The sequence below is a fragment of the Melampsora larici-populina genome (assembly GCF_000204055.1).
Source record: "Melampsora larici-populina 98AG31 unplaced genomic scaffold MELLAscaffold_12, whole genome shotgun sequence".
Classification (NCBI taxonomy): domain Eukaryota; kingdom Fungi; phylum Basidiomycota; class Pucciniomycetes; order Pucciniales; family Melampsoraceae; genus Melampsora; species Melampsora laricis-populina.
In genome coordinates, this window is record NW_006768776.1 from 297464 (window position 1) to 311546 (window position 14083).

A 14083-nucleotide genomic window follows, 5' to 3' on the forward strand; every position below is an offset into this window, starting at 1 on the left:
CAGAAGGCGTCGAGTTCATAGCCTTCACGGATTTCTATCAGCTCCTCGTCATTCAGGGCGGCATGGACTTCACAAGAGGCTACCTCGTCACGTCGAGACAAAGCATCAGCAACAGTGTTATCTTCTCCTTTGAGGTACCGGAAATCTAGGTCGAATTGGGATAAGGTCTCTAGCCACCTCGCTTGTCGACGACTTAAGTTGCGTTGTGTGAGCAATGTTGTCAGTGAGTGGTGATCTGACATCACATTGACACGCATTCCTAGCAGTAACAGTCTCCACTTGTTGAGCGCATTGATGACCGCTAATAACTCTTGTTCGTGGACAGGATAATTCCGCTCTGCAGCATTCATTGTTCGGCTTTCATAAGCAACCGGTGATGCCGTATCCCACTCTGCGCCTTGAAAGAGCGCAGCTCCCAGTCCATGTCCGCTAGCGTCGGTGAAAAGCCAGATGGGTTCCTCAGAGTCATAATCAAGATTTCGCAGGACTGGTAGTGTTGTGATCAATCTTTTGATATTGTTGAAGGCGTCCTCTTCAGCCTGTCCCCACTTGAAAGGCTTGTTTTTCAAGGTTGTGCTTGTCAAAGGCGTCAAAGTTCCTACATAATGAGACAAGCCGTCGATGAACTTCTTCATCCACTGCACTGTACCTAAAAACTTCAACAGTTGTTTTGAGGTGGATGGCGTAGCCCATTTGGTGATTTTTTCGACCTTCTCTTCGTCTGGACAGATTCCGTCAGCGCTGATGTCATGTCCTAGAAAATGTATCTGTCTTCGAAAGAGCTTGCTCTTCTTGATTGAACAGTAAAGCTTTGCTGCACGTAACCGTTCCAAAACCATCCGCAAATGTTTCTCGTGCTCCTCCACGGTTTGAGAAAAAATTACAATATCATCAATATAAACAACACATATTTTCCCCACCAATTCTCCTAAAATTTCCTCATTACGTGCCTGATGAGTTGCTGGACCATTGGTAAGTCCCATCGGCATGACCACCCACTCGTATAACCCCCATGGTGTTTTGACTGCTGTCAAAGGGATATCTTCTTCCCGCATCCTGTCTTGAAAAAAAGAGTTTACCTGATCAACCACTGACCAAACCTTCCCAGTTGCTACCAGCCTGACGGACTCATCGACATTGGGTAATGGTGCTCTGTCCTTGACGGTGTATTTGTTGAGGGTCCGGTAGTCGCAAATCCACCTAGGAAGTTCAGTTGGATCTTTCTTTGGGATAATCATTGATGGCGACGCATACTGACTCTGGGAACGTCGTATTCGTCCTGCACGTAGATGTTGGTCAATCAGCTTACGCCAGGATTCACGATACTTCAGCGGATAACCATATTGTTTCTCGTTAATGACTACGTTAGGGTCAGTCAGAATGATTTTGTGCCGAACTTGTCTTGTTGAATCAGGCATTCCTTCAGGGAAAGTCTCTTCTACCTCTCCGTCTTCAACTGGTGGCAGTTCCGCCGGAAATAGATCTTTGAAATCTTTCAACATAGCATCTTCTTTCTCACCTAATTTCTCAACTTCACTAATCTTATGTAAGTTCTCCACTGCACACATCAACCTTTTCAACTCATCTTGCATTTCTTTTTCAAAAATAACTTTGCCACTTGGCGTATGCACAACACAACGTCGATGAAGAGAAACGTCTAGCTTAAATTTTGAGAGGAAAGGAGACCCAAGAATCATGTCATACTTCGACCCCAATGGCGCGAGCTTGAAGAAAACGGCCCCAAATCGAATACTAGGAGTTTCGGATTTGAGATTAGCCATTGCGAATTCTTTCAGCACAATGGGTTCACCATCTGTAGCTACAGCTAGGCGTACCTCTACAGGAGAAACCAGAGGACGTCGTGGGATCCGTAGTTTAGATGCCATTGAGTCCGACAGTAGGTTCGCTCCTGCACCAGTGTCAATCAGAGCACGTATGGTTTTACCATTACACATTAGTTCTAAGATGACTGGTGAAACCGACAGAGGAGCTACGCACCCTGCATCACCCTCCGCTACCTCTTCGACTTGAGTCTGCCGAAACCGATCAGCTTCCTCATATGCCGCGATGTCTTCAACAAGTACATCAGGAAATGAATCGAAGGCCGCTACACGGGTTGCAGGCATTGGGTTGGTTGGGCGACCGGCCGGGCGTTGAGTTGGAGCACCTGGTGGGTTACTTCTGGTCGTTGTCAATGGACGGGAAGGTCTAGGTCCGGCATCAAAGTTAGAAGGGACTGATAGAAATCGTGATGATCGTCTGTTACACCCTGGATCGTTACATTTCTCCTTGCACACACTGCAAATACCGGATCTTCTAAGATATTCATGATATCTCCATCCATTTTCCGCACGCTCCTCTTCAGTACGAGCTCTCGGGGGGTTTGAGACACGCTGGCTAATGAAGGTTGATCCCATGGCTGGGCTGTGAGTTTTGGCCTTGGCAGTAGGATCGGGTAGCAGCTTGCTATTGATAAGGAACCGCCATATACCGTCCGCAGCGTCTTTGAAAACAGGAAATTGGAAATTTTCGACTAGGAGGTGTTTTTCTCGGTCAATCATGTCCCTGAAGAGTTGAGGAGCGCCCCAGGTGATGTGCTGAGCTAGATGTCGGTCGGTGATGTGTCCAGAGCGTTTTATCAACCGGTGCAGAGCTTGAGCCCGTGTGACATATGCGTTGAATGACTCTTGAGGCTTCATCTCCAATCGCCTAAATGCCTCCTCAGTGTCTGTCAGCCAAGCGTGAGGCAAGGTACCCATTGCCATTGTCTCCATAGCTTCCTTCCACGTCCCCCGTTTCAAACTGTCCTTGTTGGACTGGTACCAGGCTGCCATCGCCTCCTCGTTCAATAATGACCCCAATAATTTCAGCTTCTCCCCGTCGTCGTTGACATTCTTAACCTCAAAGGTCTCTTCAATCAAGCTATGCCAGTGAAAGAGATCGGCAGGGACTCCGAACTTGCCAGTGAATTTCGGTAAATCGCTAAGCTTTACCCGATCCGCAGTTGTTGACGATGGTATGAATTGGGAATGGGCATCGGGTACTGCTTGCTGAAACGATTGCATATGAGGCACACTCGTGGCCCGAGCGTACTGAGGCGAATTGGCCGGGATCGAATGATAGTGAGGAGATGGTGCCTGCCTAGGTGAAAAAGGTCGTGGTGGACTCCCATGTCGATTAGTGGCAGATGGCAATACCTGATCTAAAGGTGTCGATTCGATTGGAGCGGCTTGGGCTGTGGTCGATTCGCGGGGTAACGGAGAAGGCGTTGTTTGGCCTTGCTGTAAATAGCGTTCAAACACATTGGATGGATCGCCTGAAGGTGGGGCTGATCCTTCCACGGCGCGGGTAACTTGTGCCTTGCCTTCCAATAATTCTCGCACCAATCGCTGCAGGGTCAGATTTTGCTCAGCCAACTTTTCCATCTTCTCGTTCTGTAGCCTCATCGCTTCCAGCTCTTGTCGCAACGATACGACACTGTCTTCGTTCCCCATCGTAGCGTTTGATGGCTCGCCCGACATGGTAGATGACGATGCTGGTTGAGATACCTTGGGTGTTTCGAGTAAGAGGTGTCCCGGTGGATGAGGTGTAGACGCAGTAGGCACCGTGTCCGGGTAGTGTTCGCTCGTCGACGAGCGCGCACGACTTCCCTTTCTGCCTCAAAGGGAGTTGGTGTGCGCTCGTCGACTAGCAAAGCCTACACAGACACGGTGAGGGTTTTGATCCAGTAGCTTTTTGAAATGCCGCTCAATGATCGTGGCTTCTGAATGTGACGGTGAAATTACTGGTGGTGAAAATCGTAATCGTGTAGACTCCGCTGTGTTAGTCTCTCGAGCACTCGATGCGTACACGATTCGGTCGGTTGGCGCTGGAGACCCCGAAACAAAAGCCTCCTCTCGCCAAGAGTAATTGGGGGGAGGAGGTGCCGGAGGAGTCTCTGTGATTGTGACTTGCTTGCCTTTTCGAAGTTTTCGAAGTAAGATTTCGGGATCGTCAAGATAATAGTCCGGTTTGAATGAAGCGTTATTGCTCATTCGACAAAATGGTATGAAGTAATTAAGGTTTGACGTTGACAGAAGCAGACCGGATTTGCAGAGTTCGTTTACCGAGTTTTGACAGAACTGAATAATCGGATGGCAGATGACAGATGACAGAAAAAAAATATGTCGACAGATAGAGAAACAGGAATAGAGCTCCGAATTGTTTATCGAAGTGACAAGTAAAAAAAAGTGTAAGGTCTTTGTGGACCTTCACTGAAGCTTCTGAATTCTCTCTGATCCGACTCTCTCGAGGAGCAGCTACTTGGAACTTCGGTTTATATTTCGAAGGATCTAACTCCAAACAGTCCCAGATAAGGCTCTCGAAAGAGTCAGCGACACAACAAAAGACAAGTAAAAGAGAAAACCCCGAAGGGACACAAAGAGAACTGAGATGAGCTCACCTAACTCCAAACAGTCCCAGATAAGGCTCTCGAAAGAGTGAGGACTGTTGGAGTTCGGCGTGGAGGATGAAATGTATACAAGAAATGTCTAAACCCATAATGTAACCCAAAGCCATGATTATGTGTGTACTCCTTACACAACCATCATTTTTTTGACAAGAAACATACAAGAATTGTGTCCAATTTGCCTTCCTCGAGCCCCTCAGTAGCATTGTAAACTGAAAAGATAACATCGCCAAAGGTATTTGCCCACATAGATTGAGTGCTAGAAACTATTGCCTTTGTCAACATGGCAAGGTACTTTGAAAGAAGCCGAGTATGTTCTGACATACGATGGGTTGGACAAAAACTAGTGTGGTCAATTATAACAGTTGGATAATTGTAAAAAACTTGATAAGTGCCAATTGTCGGTCGGATTTCACACACAGTTGGCCTCAAGAAATGGTATCGTGATCCCTTTCCAGCCAAAATGAGAACTGAAGAACATACTTCAGGGTCCGCAGAACAAGTTGGTTTGAATTGAATGCTACGCACCATGATTTCCAGTTGATTTAGCACCGGTCAAATCTTGATCAAAGCAAACATGAGCACCAGCTTGGCCCATAATCTCTACTGTCTTGTTTCTCAGTCCCGGGATGTACCGGAAGGTAGTCATAGGCACATCTGACACAAGGAGACATTTAGTGGGGTGATAGAATTTCCACTAGAGGGCGGCCGCTCACCAATTTGTGTTCCATTTGGGCAAGCTCCGCTCAAAACCCAATCAGAGAAACTTTGATTACGAGGCGAAGGTGACTTCCAATGTTTGACCAGCTTGAGTTGAATTCTAGCACAAGAACTTGCTAAACCAGATGAACCTATAGCTTTACATGAGACCCCTCCCCGTAATCCTATTTGATGAGTTGTATAGTTTATTGAAGTGCTAAAGACAGTGTCATCTGCTATTCCATCGACATGATAATATTTTTTCATTTCAACTGCAGTGTCATCTCCAACCAAGTGTCCATCCTTACGTGGATTGTGAATTACTGAGTGCATTGGACCAACGGCCAGGATTCCCCCTATTAAACCACATAAAATTGTTCAAACTTGTAAAAAAAACATATTGAAATGATGCTCACCAGTAGGGATCGAATATGTCGCTCCGTTGAACGTGAACATGCTGGGATATCTGGTGTGAGAGGGAGCCGCTGGCATACTGCCATAACCTGCTATGTATCCAAATACTGCACTGCCCTGAGGCTGGGTGCGTTCTAAGTTTTGCAATAGTGGAATCAGCATGAGATATTGAAAACATTCAATAAGAAAAACTTACCTTCATCATCCCAGCCTATCTCTTTGTGTAACATTTTTCCAAACTCGGCTTTACTTAAATCAATTTCTTGGCCTGACATACCCTGGCGTAACATGATGGGTGATGGTGTCAGAAGAGTGGCAAAGCTATCATGGTGAGAAAAAAGAATAAGTCATCAGCTCTAGTGGTATGAGTTGGTTGACAAGTATTGCTAATCACCTGGCTGTCATCGATTTTAGTACGATCGTACTAGCTACGGTCATAATCGAGATCGTTAAATGGGATTTCCGAAAAACAAATGATGCTCTTGAAACATCAATGACGGCTGAAAGTTCAAATAGTGAAGTAGGACTCCGAGTCAAAGTAGCGGTCGTATACAAAAGTACTGCGTTGGAAAACCCGCTACAGAGGAAGGCTGCCACGTTACTTTCTTCATATTTGATATCTTCACAAAAACGAATATCAACTTACAATGAGCATAATACCGAAAGAGATGTTGAAATCGCTGTGACGCAAAAAGCCTTCATATTTGGAGAATCCTTTGCCCATTGGGCTACGCTTGGTGGTAATGGTACTTGACACAGATTTGTGACAATAATGAAACCAGTAACAAAGAGAATAACACATAATTCTCCCAATACAATCGACCATGCGTACGGCGAGAGAAATTTTGAGCGGATATATCTTGGATCGGGGTCTGGGCTGTGCAAAAGGAGGAAAAAAAATATGTCAGTATGATTTCAGTCTCGAGGATCCGATGTGCGATTCATCAAATTGCAATAATTCAAGTTACCTGGCATCTGATTCCGATTTCTCATCGTCATCTGTGTTTAACGGTGAAAATCTTCTTGGGTTGTGGCCGACGTCTGCTTCCATGGAATTTGGGAGATGAATATTCCGCGCGTCTGTACCCTTCCAAGGCTGTAACTCTATGGCGGTGAAAGTATCTTCAAGAGCTGTGGTGCGGGCAATAGACGAAAATGAGTCTTTATGAAAGCTTTCAGAATCCATATTGGCCTCCGATGATGGATGTTCGATTTGATGCGGCATGTTTGTGAACTGGGGATATGCAACTCTTCAACAGTGAGGAGGTATGCCCTTTTGAGCTGTCATTGGTCGAAGCTTCGGCCGAACCCAGATATCTCACCTTGATTGAATTTGACTCTATTTGACTTGTTAAGATGCACAGCAACTTCACCGCGCTGTTCAGCAACTTCAGCATGCATGTTCGGAAATCCTCAACCATAGGAGGCTGTTGAGTTTTGCGCACGGTCCTGCACCATCACGGTACACATTTCAAGTCTCGATCACCATGGTGAAATCTTTTACCGACACCTTGTATGAATGTGCAAGGCATGAAGGTTCACCAATGTCATATGTGACGAGCACCCTCCATCAAGACCCATCTGGTCCATTCACTCAAAGAGTCGATTTAGAACCACGAGTAATCTTTCAAAATTGAAGGAATTCTTCCAACGTAGTCAGTGAGTGGTACGCCGATAAACTAGTGAGCCCTTTAAAAATTTCAGCTGTACCGAGAACGACTATGGAAGACCCAGTAAGAGAAGTGAGTAGCTTTAGGAAGCTTTTCCCTCAGACTCTCTCAGCGGTGATCAAAGTCCCCCATCGGCTTTGGACCAGGCTGATTAATGAATCTTGATATCTTTGATGTAGCTCAGGGACGTCGTTCGATCGATCACTGAACCATACGCAGCAAGTGTGATGGCTCAAAATATTGAAAAGTATTTAATTAACCATTTCCTAAAATATAAACTCATTTCTTGTTTCACTGAATCAAATTTCTTTCCAAACGAAAAAAAATTGTATCAAAATCTTTAGATACTTCACTGAAGATGCGTATATTGAACATCCAACGTTTAATCAACCTAAATCAGCACATGGAAAAGAAATGTTAAAAGGCTACTATAAGTTTGTGTTAGTATATATATAATCAGTTCGATTAACTATAAATCATCAGATCAGGAGCTAAATAATTTTGATTTTTTTTTTGGGATTGTACAAAAAAAGACGAGTTTTCACGATCAATAACAAAATAGATTTTCATTCAGTCATGTTTAATGAAGATAAAACACGTGCTGCCATTGGTAAATATACTTTCTATTTCTTTTCAAAAAATAAATAAATCTTGTCTTGACGTTAACTAAGATATCGAATTCTTACTTTTCTATAGATTTAACTGAAAATGCTAATCCAAGATGGCTACCATGGCCAACATTTAGAATCCACGTAAGATTTTATGTATTTGTAAAGATGAGAAAAGATGAAGATGGAAAATATAGAATATATCAGTAATCCATTCAATCCTTTTCACCCTACCCTCTTTATTCATTTCTCTATCTTTTCTAGCTACTTATTTAGGTGTTTTTATTTCTCTCTTTTTTCTGTTAGTCAAATAGATTGTTTTCCAAGTAATATAGGTGGGTTATCAATCTTACCTGGGTTTGATTTGGCTAATAATTTCATTAAGATTATCATTGGTATCTTTATTGGAACTTTGGGACAATTCTTACTTTATAAAGGTTGGTTTGGTGCTTAATTAATTTTATTTAAAGTTTTCGTCAGGTTTGATCTTGGTGATTCCTTTTTGAGTTGATAAGACTTGAATAATTGTCTGGCATCCACTGGTAGTGTCAGTTTAGAAAATAGAAGTGTTTTTGCAAGCTACTTTGAGTTCATGGAGCCCTTGCAATAATCTTGCAAAGCAACCTATCTTCTTAGAAAGAGTTTTGAGCTGCTCATTGATTCTGTTCAAAAGTTGTTATATATGTTGGTGATGACAAAATCTTTTGAACAAGAAGGTTCTGAGGATTTTGCTACGGCTATGCAAGAATATCCCTCTGAGTATCACCATCAGATTGACTATTCACAGCTATTCACTCTTCATGAGTGATCCTTATGAAGATATAAGATGATTTCCAACTCGAATGTGGATAGCTTATCTAGGAGGGGTATATAGAGACTCTAAAACCTGCTTGAATAAACGTGAAAGGTCACACCTACTCCTCCATGATAGGTTTCTTTTGGATGAAGCAAATCAGTCGCTTAACTTTCAGTCAAAGTTTGAGAAATGTGACGTCAATCGGTTATAAACTTCAGAAACACCGAATGATGTTCAAATTGGTAATCAGGTCGTCATCAGGTCTATTGAGACTGTGAGACATGATGAGATGACGAATCATGAGACTTGCTGTGAAAATTAAGATTGGATCAAAGCCATCTTCCCTCTTTTAACACTCATCGTCGTCATCCTTGCACCTTTTCTCTTCAACCATCGACTCAATCTGAATTCTTCATCACATCAAAGTAAAGGTCAGTTTCCAAAGAGAATAGTGAATGATATATTGTGATTGAAGACTTTGAACAAATTCATAGACCTAAAACCAAGATGGAAGACCCAGTAGCAGAAGTGAGTAAACATCACCTCTGAAATGAAATGACGATGAAGTTTTCAAATGTAGAGAAAGAATTGAAGGCTAACCAGTTTCAAACTTGATTTTTCCATTTCTTCAATACATAGCTCAGAGAAGTATTTAGATCGATCACTGAACCATACTCAGCAAATGTGATCACCCAAAACATTGAAAAGTAAATCATCAAATCAAGTTTTGCTTTACATTTTCTTTCGACTGATCGAATCTTCTTTTAGATATTTCACTGAAGATGCTTATATCGAACATCCATTGTTGAATCAACCTAAATCAGCACATGGAAAAGATATGTTAAAAGGATACTATAAGTTTTTGTTAGTGTTACAAACCTTTGATGATATTATATTTATGAAATTCTTGAAGAACATACAAAGTTGATTTATCTGATTTTATTTTTCTTATGATTTTAAAAAACTAAAGACGAGTCTTTACGATTAATAACAAAATAGATTTCCATTCAGTCATGTTTGATGAAGATAAAACTCATGCAGCAATTGGTAAGTCATCACCTACATTTCTTGTTTAGTTCTAATGGAATTGATCTTCAAGTTAACCAACTGATTCAATTTCGGTTTTGATTTCACTTAGATTTAACTCAAAATGCCAATCCAAGAGTTTTACCATGGCCAGCATTCAGAGTCCACGTAAGATTTATTACATTACTAGATATAAGAAAAGAAGAAGATGGGAAATACAGAATCTCTCAGTAAATCATCTTTTTGACACTGCTTTTTTGATTTCAATCTTGATACTAATAAGTGTTTTGTTTTGAATAGTCAAATAGATAATTTTCCAAGTGATTTAGGTAGATCTGGTATACCTACTTTACCAGGTTTAAGTTGTGCAAGTAATATAATCAAAACGATCATTGGTATCATTGCTGGGATCTTAGGTCAATTCTTACTTTCTAAAGGTTGTTTTGGAGCTTAGATTTGATTTGTATCTAGAAGAAGTCTTCAGATTGAGTATGTAGACTATGATGTTCTTTGATGTTGTGTTTAGAATGTAGAATAGGATCAGAAGTATGTATAGAGATGTGTAGAATAAAGTCAGTTGAACAATAAACCATTTGAAATTGACTTGAAGTCATCATCATTAGGGGTACACAAACATCTCAACCCGACCTTAAAAACCCATCCAAAAAACCCGTGCCAACCCGATTGATTTTGAGTTTTTGGCACTAAAAAATCCAAAAATCAATCGGGTTGCCATGGGTTTTATTAGGTCGGGTTGAGATGTTTGTGTACCCCTATTTATTTGATTCAAAGTCTTTAAAATCAAAAATGGATCTCCTTGGTGTCTTTCATTATGGCTGGTTCATCAAAACATCTACACATTGATGAATCAAATGGATCCAAACTCATTCTATATAAAAGATCATAAGATTGAAATCATGTATTGACTTGTTATTAATGATCCAAGAAGATCAAACAATTTGTGGACATTATTCTTTTGGATCATTGGAACTTCCATATATATTAAAAATACAAATTCATAAAGATACTGATACCAATTACAACAAAACAAAAATGCGTCCATAAACCTAAACTACAAATAAATAAATCAGATTCTCAAATCAATTGAACTTTATTTCTTTTTCTTTCGATTTGATTTTCCTGAATTGACATTGGTTTCATTAGAATTCACAACCAAGGTACCTCCTCTCATTTCTTCTCCTCCTTCCTTTTCAATTTTAGTTTGTGCATCCAAAAAGAACATCACTAATTCGATCACGTAAGACAAAACAAAATTATCAATCAATTGAAACCCTCCCAAAATCAAATCCAAAGAAAAATATATCTCACCATCTCTTAATTGATCCCTAAGTTCACCCACTTCTTCTTCTAAACCTTTTCTGTTCTTTTCACTAAGTTCACAATCAGATTCTAATTTGTTTAATTTGATTCGAAACCCAAGACTCATTGCTTTTTCTTCTTTTAATTCCAATTCAAACTTTTTACTCAATTCCATAAACTTTTCACATTTCTTTTCTAATTTGAGTTTATCATTTTGATATTCTTTATATACTTCATCTCTTTCTAATCTTAAACTTTCATTTCTTTCTTTCAATTCTTGAATTTCAATTTCTAATCTTTGATCTGTTTCTTTACTTTCTTTCATCGATTCTAATTTAGGTTTAAATCGAATGTTCAGATTTCCAGTTTCATTTAATCTTTCTTTAAGAATTTCAATCTCTTTTTCATAAAAATTTCGTTGTGAATCTAATTGAGAAGCCACTAGATGTCCAAATTCTTCTGAGATCGCTTCGATTTTGGATTGTTGTGCTGCTTCATTTGGTCCTGGTCCACCACTACCACTTCTTGAATCAAAGACAGCAGATGAAAGTGCAGGTAACTCAACAATTTGGTCACTCTTAGTCTGTATCAATCGATGTACATAACTAAAAGATCGGATTGGTTAGCAATCATGGCTATTTTAACGAAGAAAGAATTGATGAAGAAAAACTTACTTATCACCCACATAATCCCAAACACGTTGTGAACCCAGTTCAAGTGCATAGAGATGAGCACTTTCTTCAAAATGTCTATAAGCATGACCACCTTGATATCGTCCACAACCCACATGACCACAAATTAAACAGATCCAAAGATTCGCTTCACTTCCACATGCTGCACATTCACTTGGATTTGAATTTCCTTCTCCTTCTTTCGAGGGTCCATAAAGTCTTGTTTGTGAATAACGACAGATTGGACAACGTGAATCTCCCCAATTTGATAGACAATGACAATGGAATGTATGTGAACATGTGCTGGTTAGTAAACCGGTACTGTATGATGGAACAAAAACCCATCAGTTAGATGTTGGGCTGGATAAGCTTATTAGAAAGTTGAAGAATGAACAAACACAGATGCATCCATACGTTCTAAGCAAACTGGACAAGTGGGTAACTCGTGGGCTGAATGTGTCATAAAGTCAGGTGGAAGCAAAGCTGGGAATGTAAATGGAGGTATAAGTGAAGATTTGAATTGAATGGATCTAATTCTAGCCGTATGACAAATCTCTCGATCCTGCGATAATGCAATCACAGTATTGAGTCAACTTTGGAAGCGCTCTAAGAATTCTTTAGACAGGAAACGGAACATACCTGAAGGTGTGAAAAGGGTCTACCATTGAACTCGTGAGCAAATCGATCAGCATATTGCCTAGATCGAAATTTGATCAAGCCCATACATCGGTTGGGGAGTGCATCTCTACCATAACATGAACATAAATCAGTGACAGACTTTACTTGTGAAGTATCACCTTGGCTAGTGGAAGGCAGAGAAGGCAAAAAGGCTCACCGTAACATCCTTACACTCTGGATTGATTCTACAAATGTAGAAATAAAGGCTAAAAAATCTGATTCGATCCAAAGGATAAGTCATGACGTAGAAAGTAAAAGTAGATCAGCAAGTCTTGAATAATTCGGTCATTCAAGGTAGATTATTTAGAAACTGGGTCTGACCTTGAGCAGTCATATAAGATGGGATAGCCAAGACCCCAATAACCGTCCCCTCGGTATCCTCTTCACGTTGGGTATCATCCTGATTAGAAGTCGAAGTAGAAGCCAAGTTCTGATTTACACGTTTAGGATGTTTCTTAGTCCAGGATGGATCACCATCTATCCAATTTAATTGATTGCTTGAAGGACTCGAAGCAGAAGCTTCTTCAAAATCACGATAAAGATGTACAGTACCATAACCAAAATCAGTAGAACCTAATTGATATTTTCCTTTTTGATTGAAATCTTGTGATTCAAACCGTCCGGTTGGTAAATTGGTTTGAGGGTTTGGAGATTTTTCAGTTTGATATATTTCTTCTTTTTTATAGTCTTTCATTCCTTTTTTGATTTCTGGTTGACTAGGTTGAAGATTTGAATTAGATTCTGATGTTGGTTTGTAATTTAATGATTCTTCACAAGAATTTGAAAATGCAGGATGACAATCAGGATGATCAATCCAATCAACCGAAATCGGACCAAATCTATAATCCAAAGTAGGAGCTGGAGTAAAAGTTGTTGTGGTTGTAGTGGTTGTAGTTGATTGAGAATTAGGTAAGATTGAATCAGGTTCGTACCAATAAGCTTTAGGATTGATGGGTTTTAATTCAGGTAATCGATCCCAACGTTCTCCAATTCTTGTGGTAGGTACTTGACTTAAATCTTCCCAAAATCCAGATTGAGATGGTAAATAAGTAGGTGAATCTGATATATGAAAATCAAGTTTGCCAGGTAAACCAGTGACTGTTGGATGAGGAGTACGACCAGCTGATCTGATGGAAGTTGAACCACGAAGGATACGTCTAGATGAGTTTGGTGAACTACGATCTAGAAGTGTGATTTGAAGATGATAGACTGTCATTAAAGTAAGTAACTTGAGCTTGAAGTTGATGATGGTCAATGAGATGAAGAAGAAATCTCAAAGAAGCCAATCAAACCATAACTACTCACACTTCTTTAAACCCATACATACATACACTCAGTGATCGAGATTCATATGTAAAGCCATAAACGTACCGAATCTTCCCAATCTCTTTCTGCATCTGAAGCCCATTCGATTTCAAGTTTGCTTTCTCTTTCTTCACCTGCTCTTCATTCTACTTGAAATTGTCAACATCCATCGAACAGGATACCACTTCAACTGACAACATTCAAAACTATCAAGCACCCCAAATCTTTCATCAAGAGAAAGTGATTTGAAAAGAGCATATATCAATTATCATCATCAATTCACCCTCTATAACAAGGACTCCGCACAAATCAAGTATCAATGTGATCATCGGAGTAGTATGAAATCTTCAACGGGGTACATTTCCTTCTTTCTTATCTTGAAACTATCCACATTTTCATTCATTGTCCGGCTTCCCTTTTTCTTAAAAGGTAAATTATAGTGGTCTTAT

General features: G+C 40.4%; 4 protein-coding genes across 4 annotated transcripts; 2 read left to right on the top strand and 2 right to left on the bottom strand.

Moving 5' to 3' along the window:
- Positions 1-4859: 4859 nt before the first annotated feature.
- On the bottom strand, positions 4860-6785 carry MELLADRAFT_84902 (uncharacterized protein; the record flags this gene model as incomplete). The annotated part of the gene is made up of 8 exons (XM_007408518.1): positions 4860-4897; positions 4976-5104; positions 5164-5502; positions 5563-5694; positions 5757-5881; positions 5955-6161; positions 6207-6437; positions 6529-6785. The coding sequence occupies 8 exons, from the start codon at positions 6783-6785 to the stop codon at positions 4860-4862; spliced, it is 1458 nt and encodes a 485-aa protein (XP_007408580.1).
- Positions 6786-7281: 496 nt separating this feature from the next.
- On the top strand, positions 7282-8646 carry MELLADRAFT_105080 (uncharacterized protein; the record flags this gene model as incomplete). Its single annotated transcript, XM_007408278.1, has 8 exons — positions 7282-7302; positions 7410-7477; positions 7575-7670; positions 7764-7840; positions 7927-8044; positions 8145-8275; positions 8354-8385; positions 8512-8646. 8 exons carry the CDS (start codon positions 7282-7284, stop codon positions 8644-8646), a joined length of 678 nt encoding a protein of 225 aa, XP_007408340.1.
- A 495-nt stretch (positions 8647-9141) lies between these two features.
- MELLADRAFT_105081 (uncharacterized protein) lies at positions 9142-10114 on the top strand (the record flags this gene model as incomplete). Its single annotated transcript, XM_007408279.1, has 6 exons — positions 9142-9162; positions 9274-9341; positions 9403-9498; positions 9605-9681; positions 9773-9890; positions 9961-10114. The coding sequence occupies 6 exons, from the start codon at positions 9142-9144 to the stop codon at positions 10112-10114; spliced, it is 534 nt and encodes a 177-aa protein (XP_007408341.1).
- Positions 10115-10771: 657 nt separating this feature from the next.
- On the bottom strand, positions 10772-13545 carry MELLADRAFT_84903 (uncharacterized protein; the record flags this gene model as incomplete). Its single annotated transcript, XM_007408517.1, has 7 exons — positions 10772-10905; positions 10990-11585; positions 11655-11972; positions 12050-12213; positions 12291-12396; positions 12487-12514; positions 12651-13545. The coding sequence occupies 7 exons, from the start codon at positions 13543-13545 to the stop codon at positions 10772-10774; spliced, it is 2241 nt and encodes a 746-aa protein (XP_007408579.1).
- Between the last annotated feature and the right edge of the window lie 538 nt (positions 13546-14083).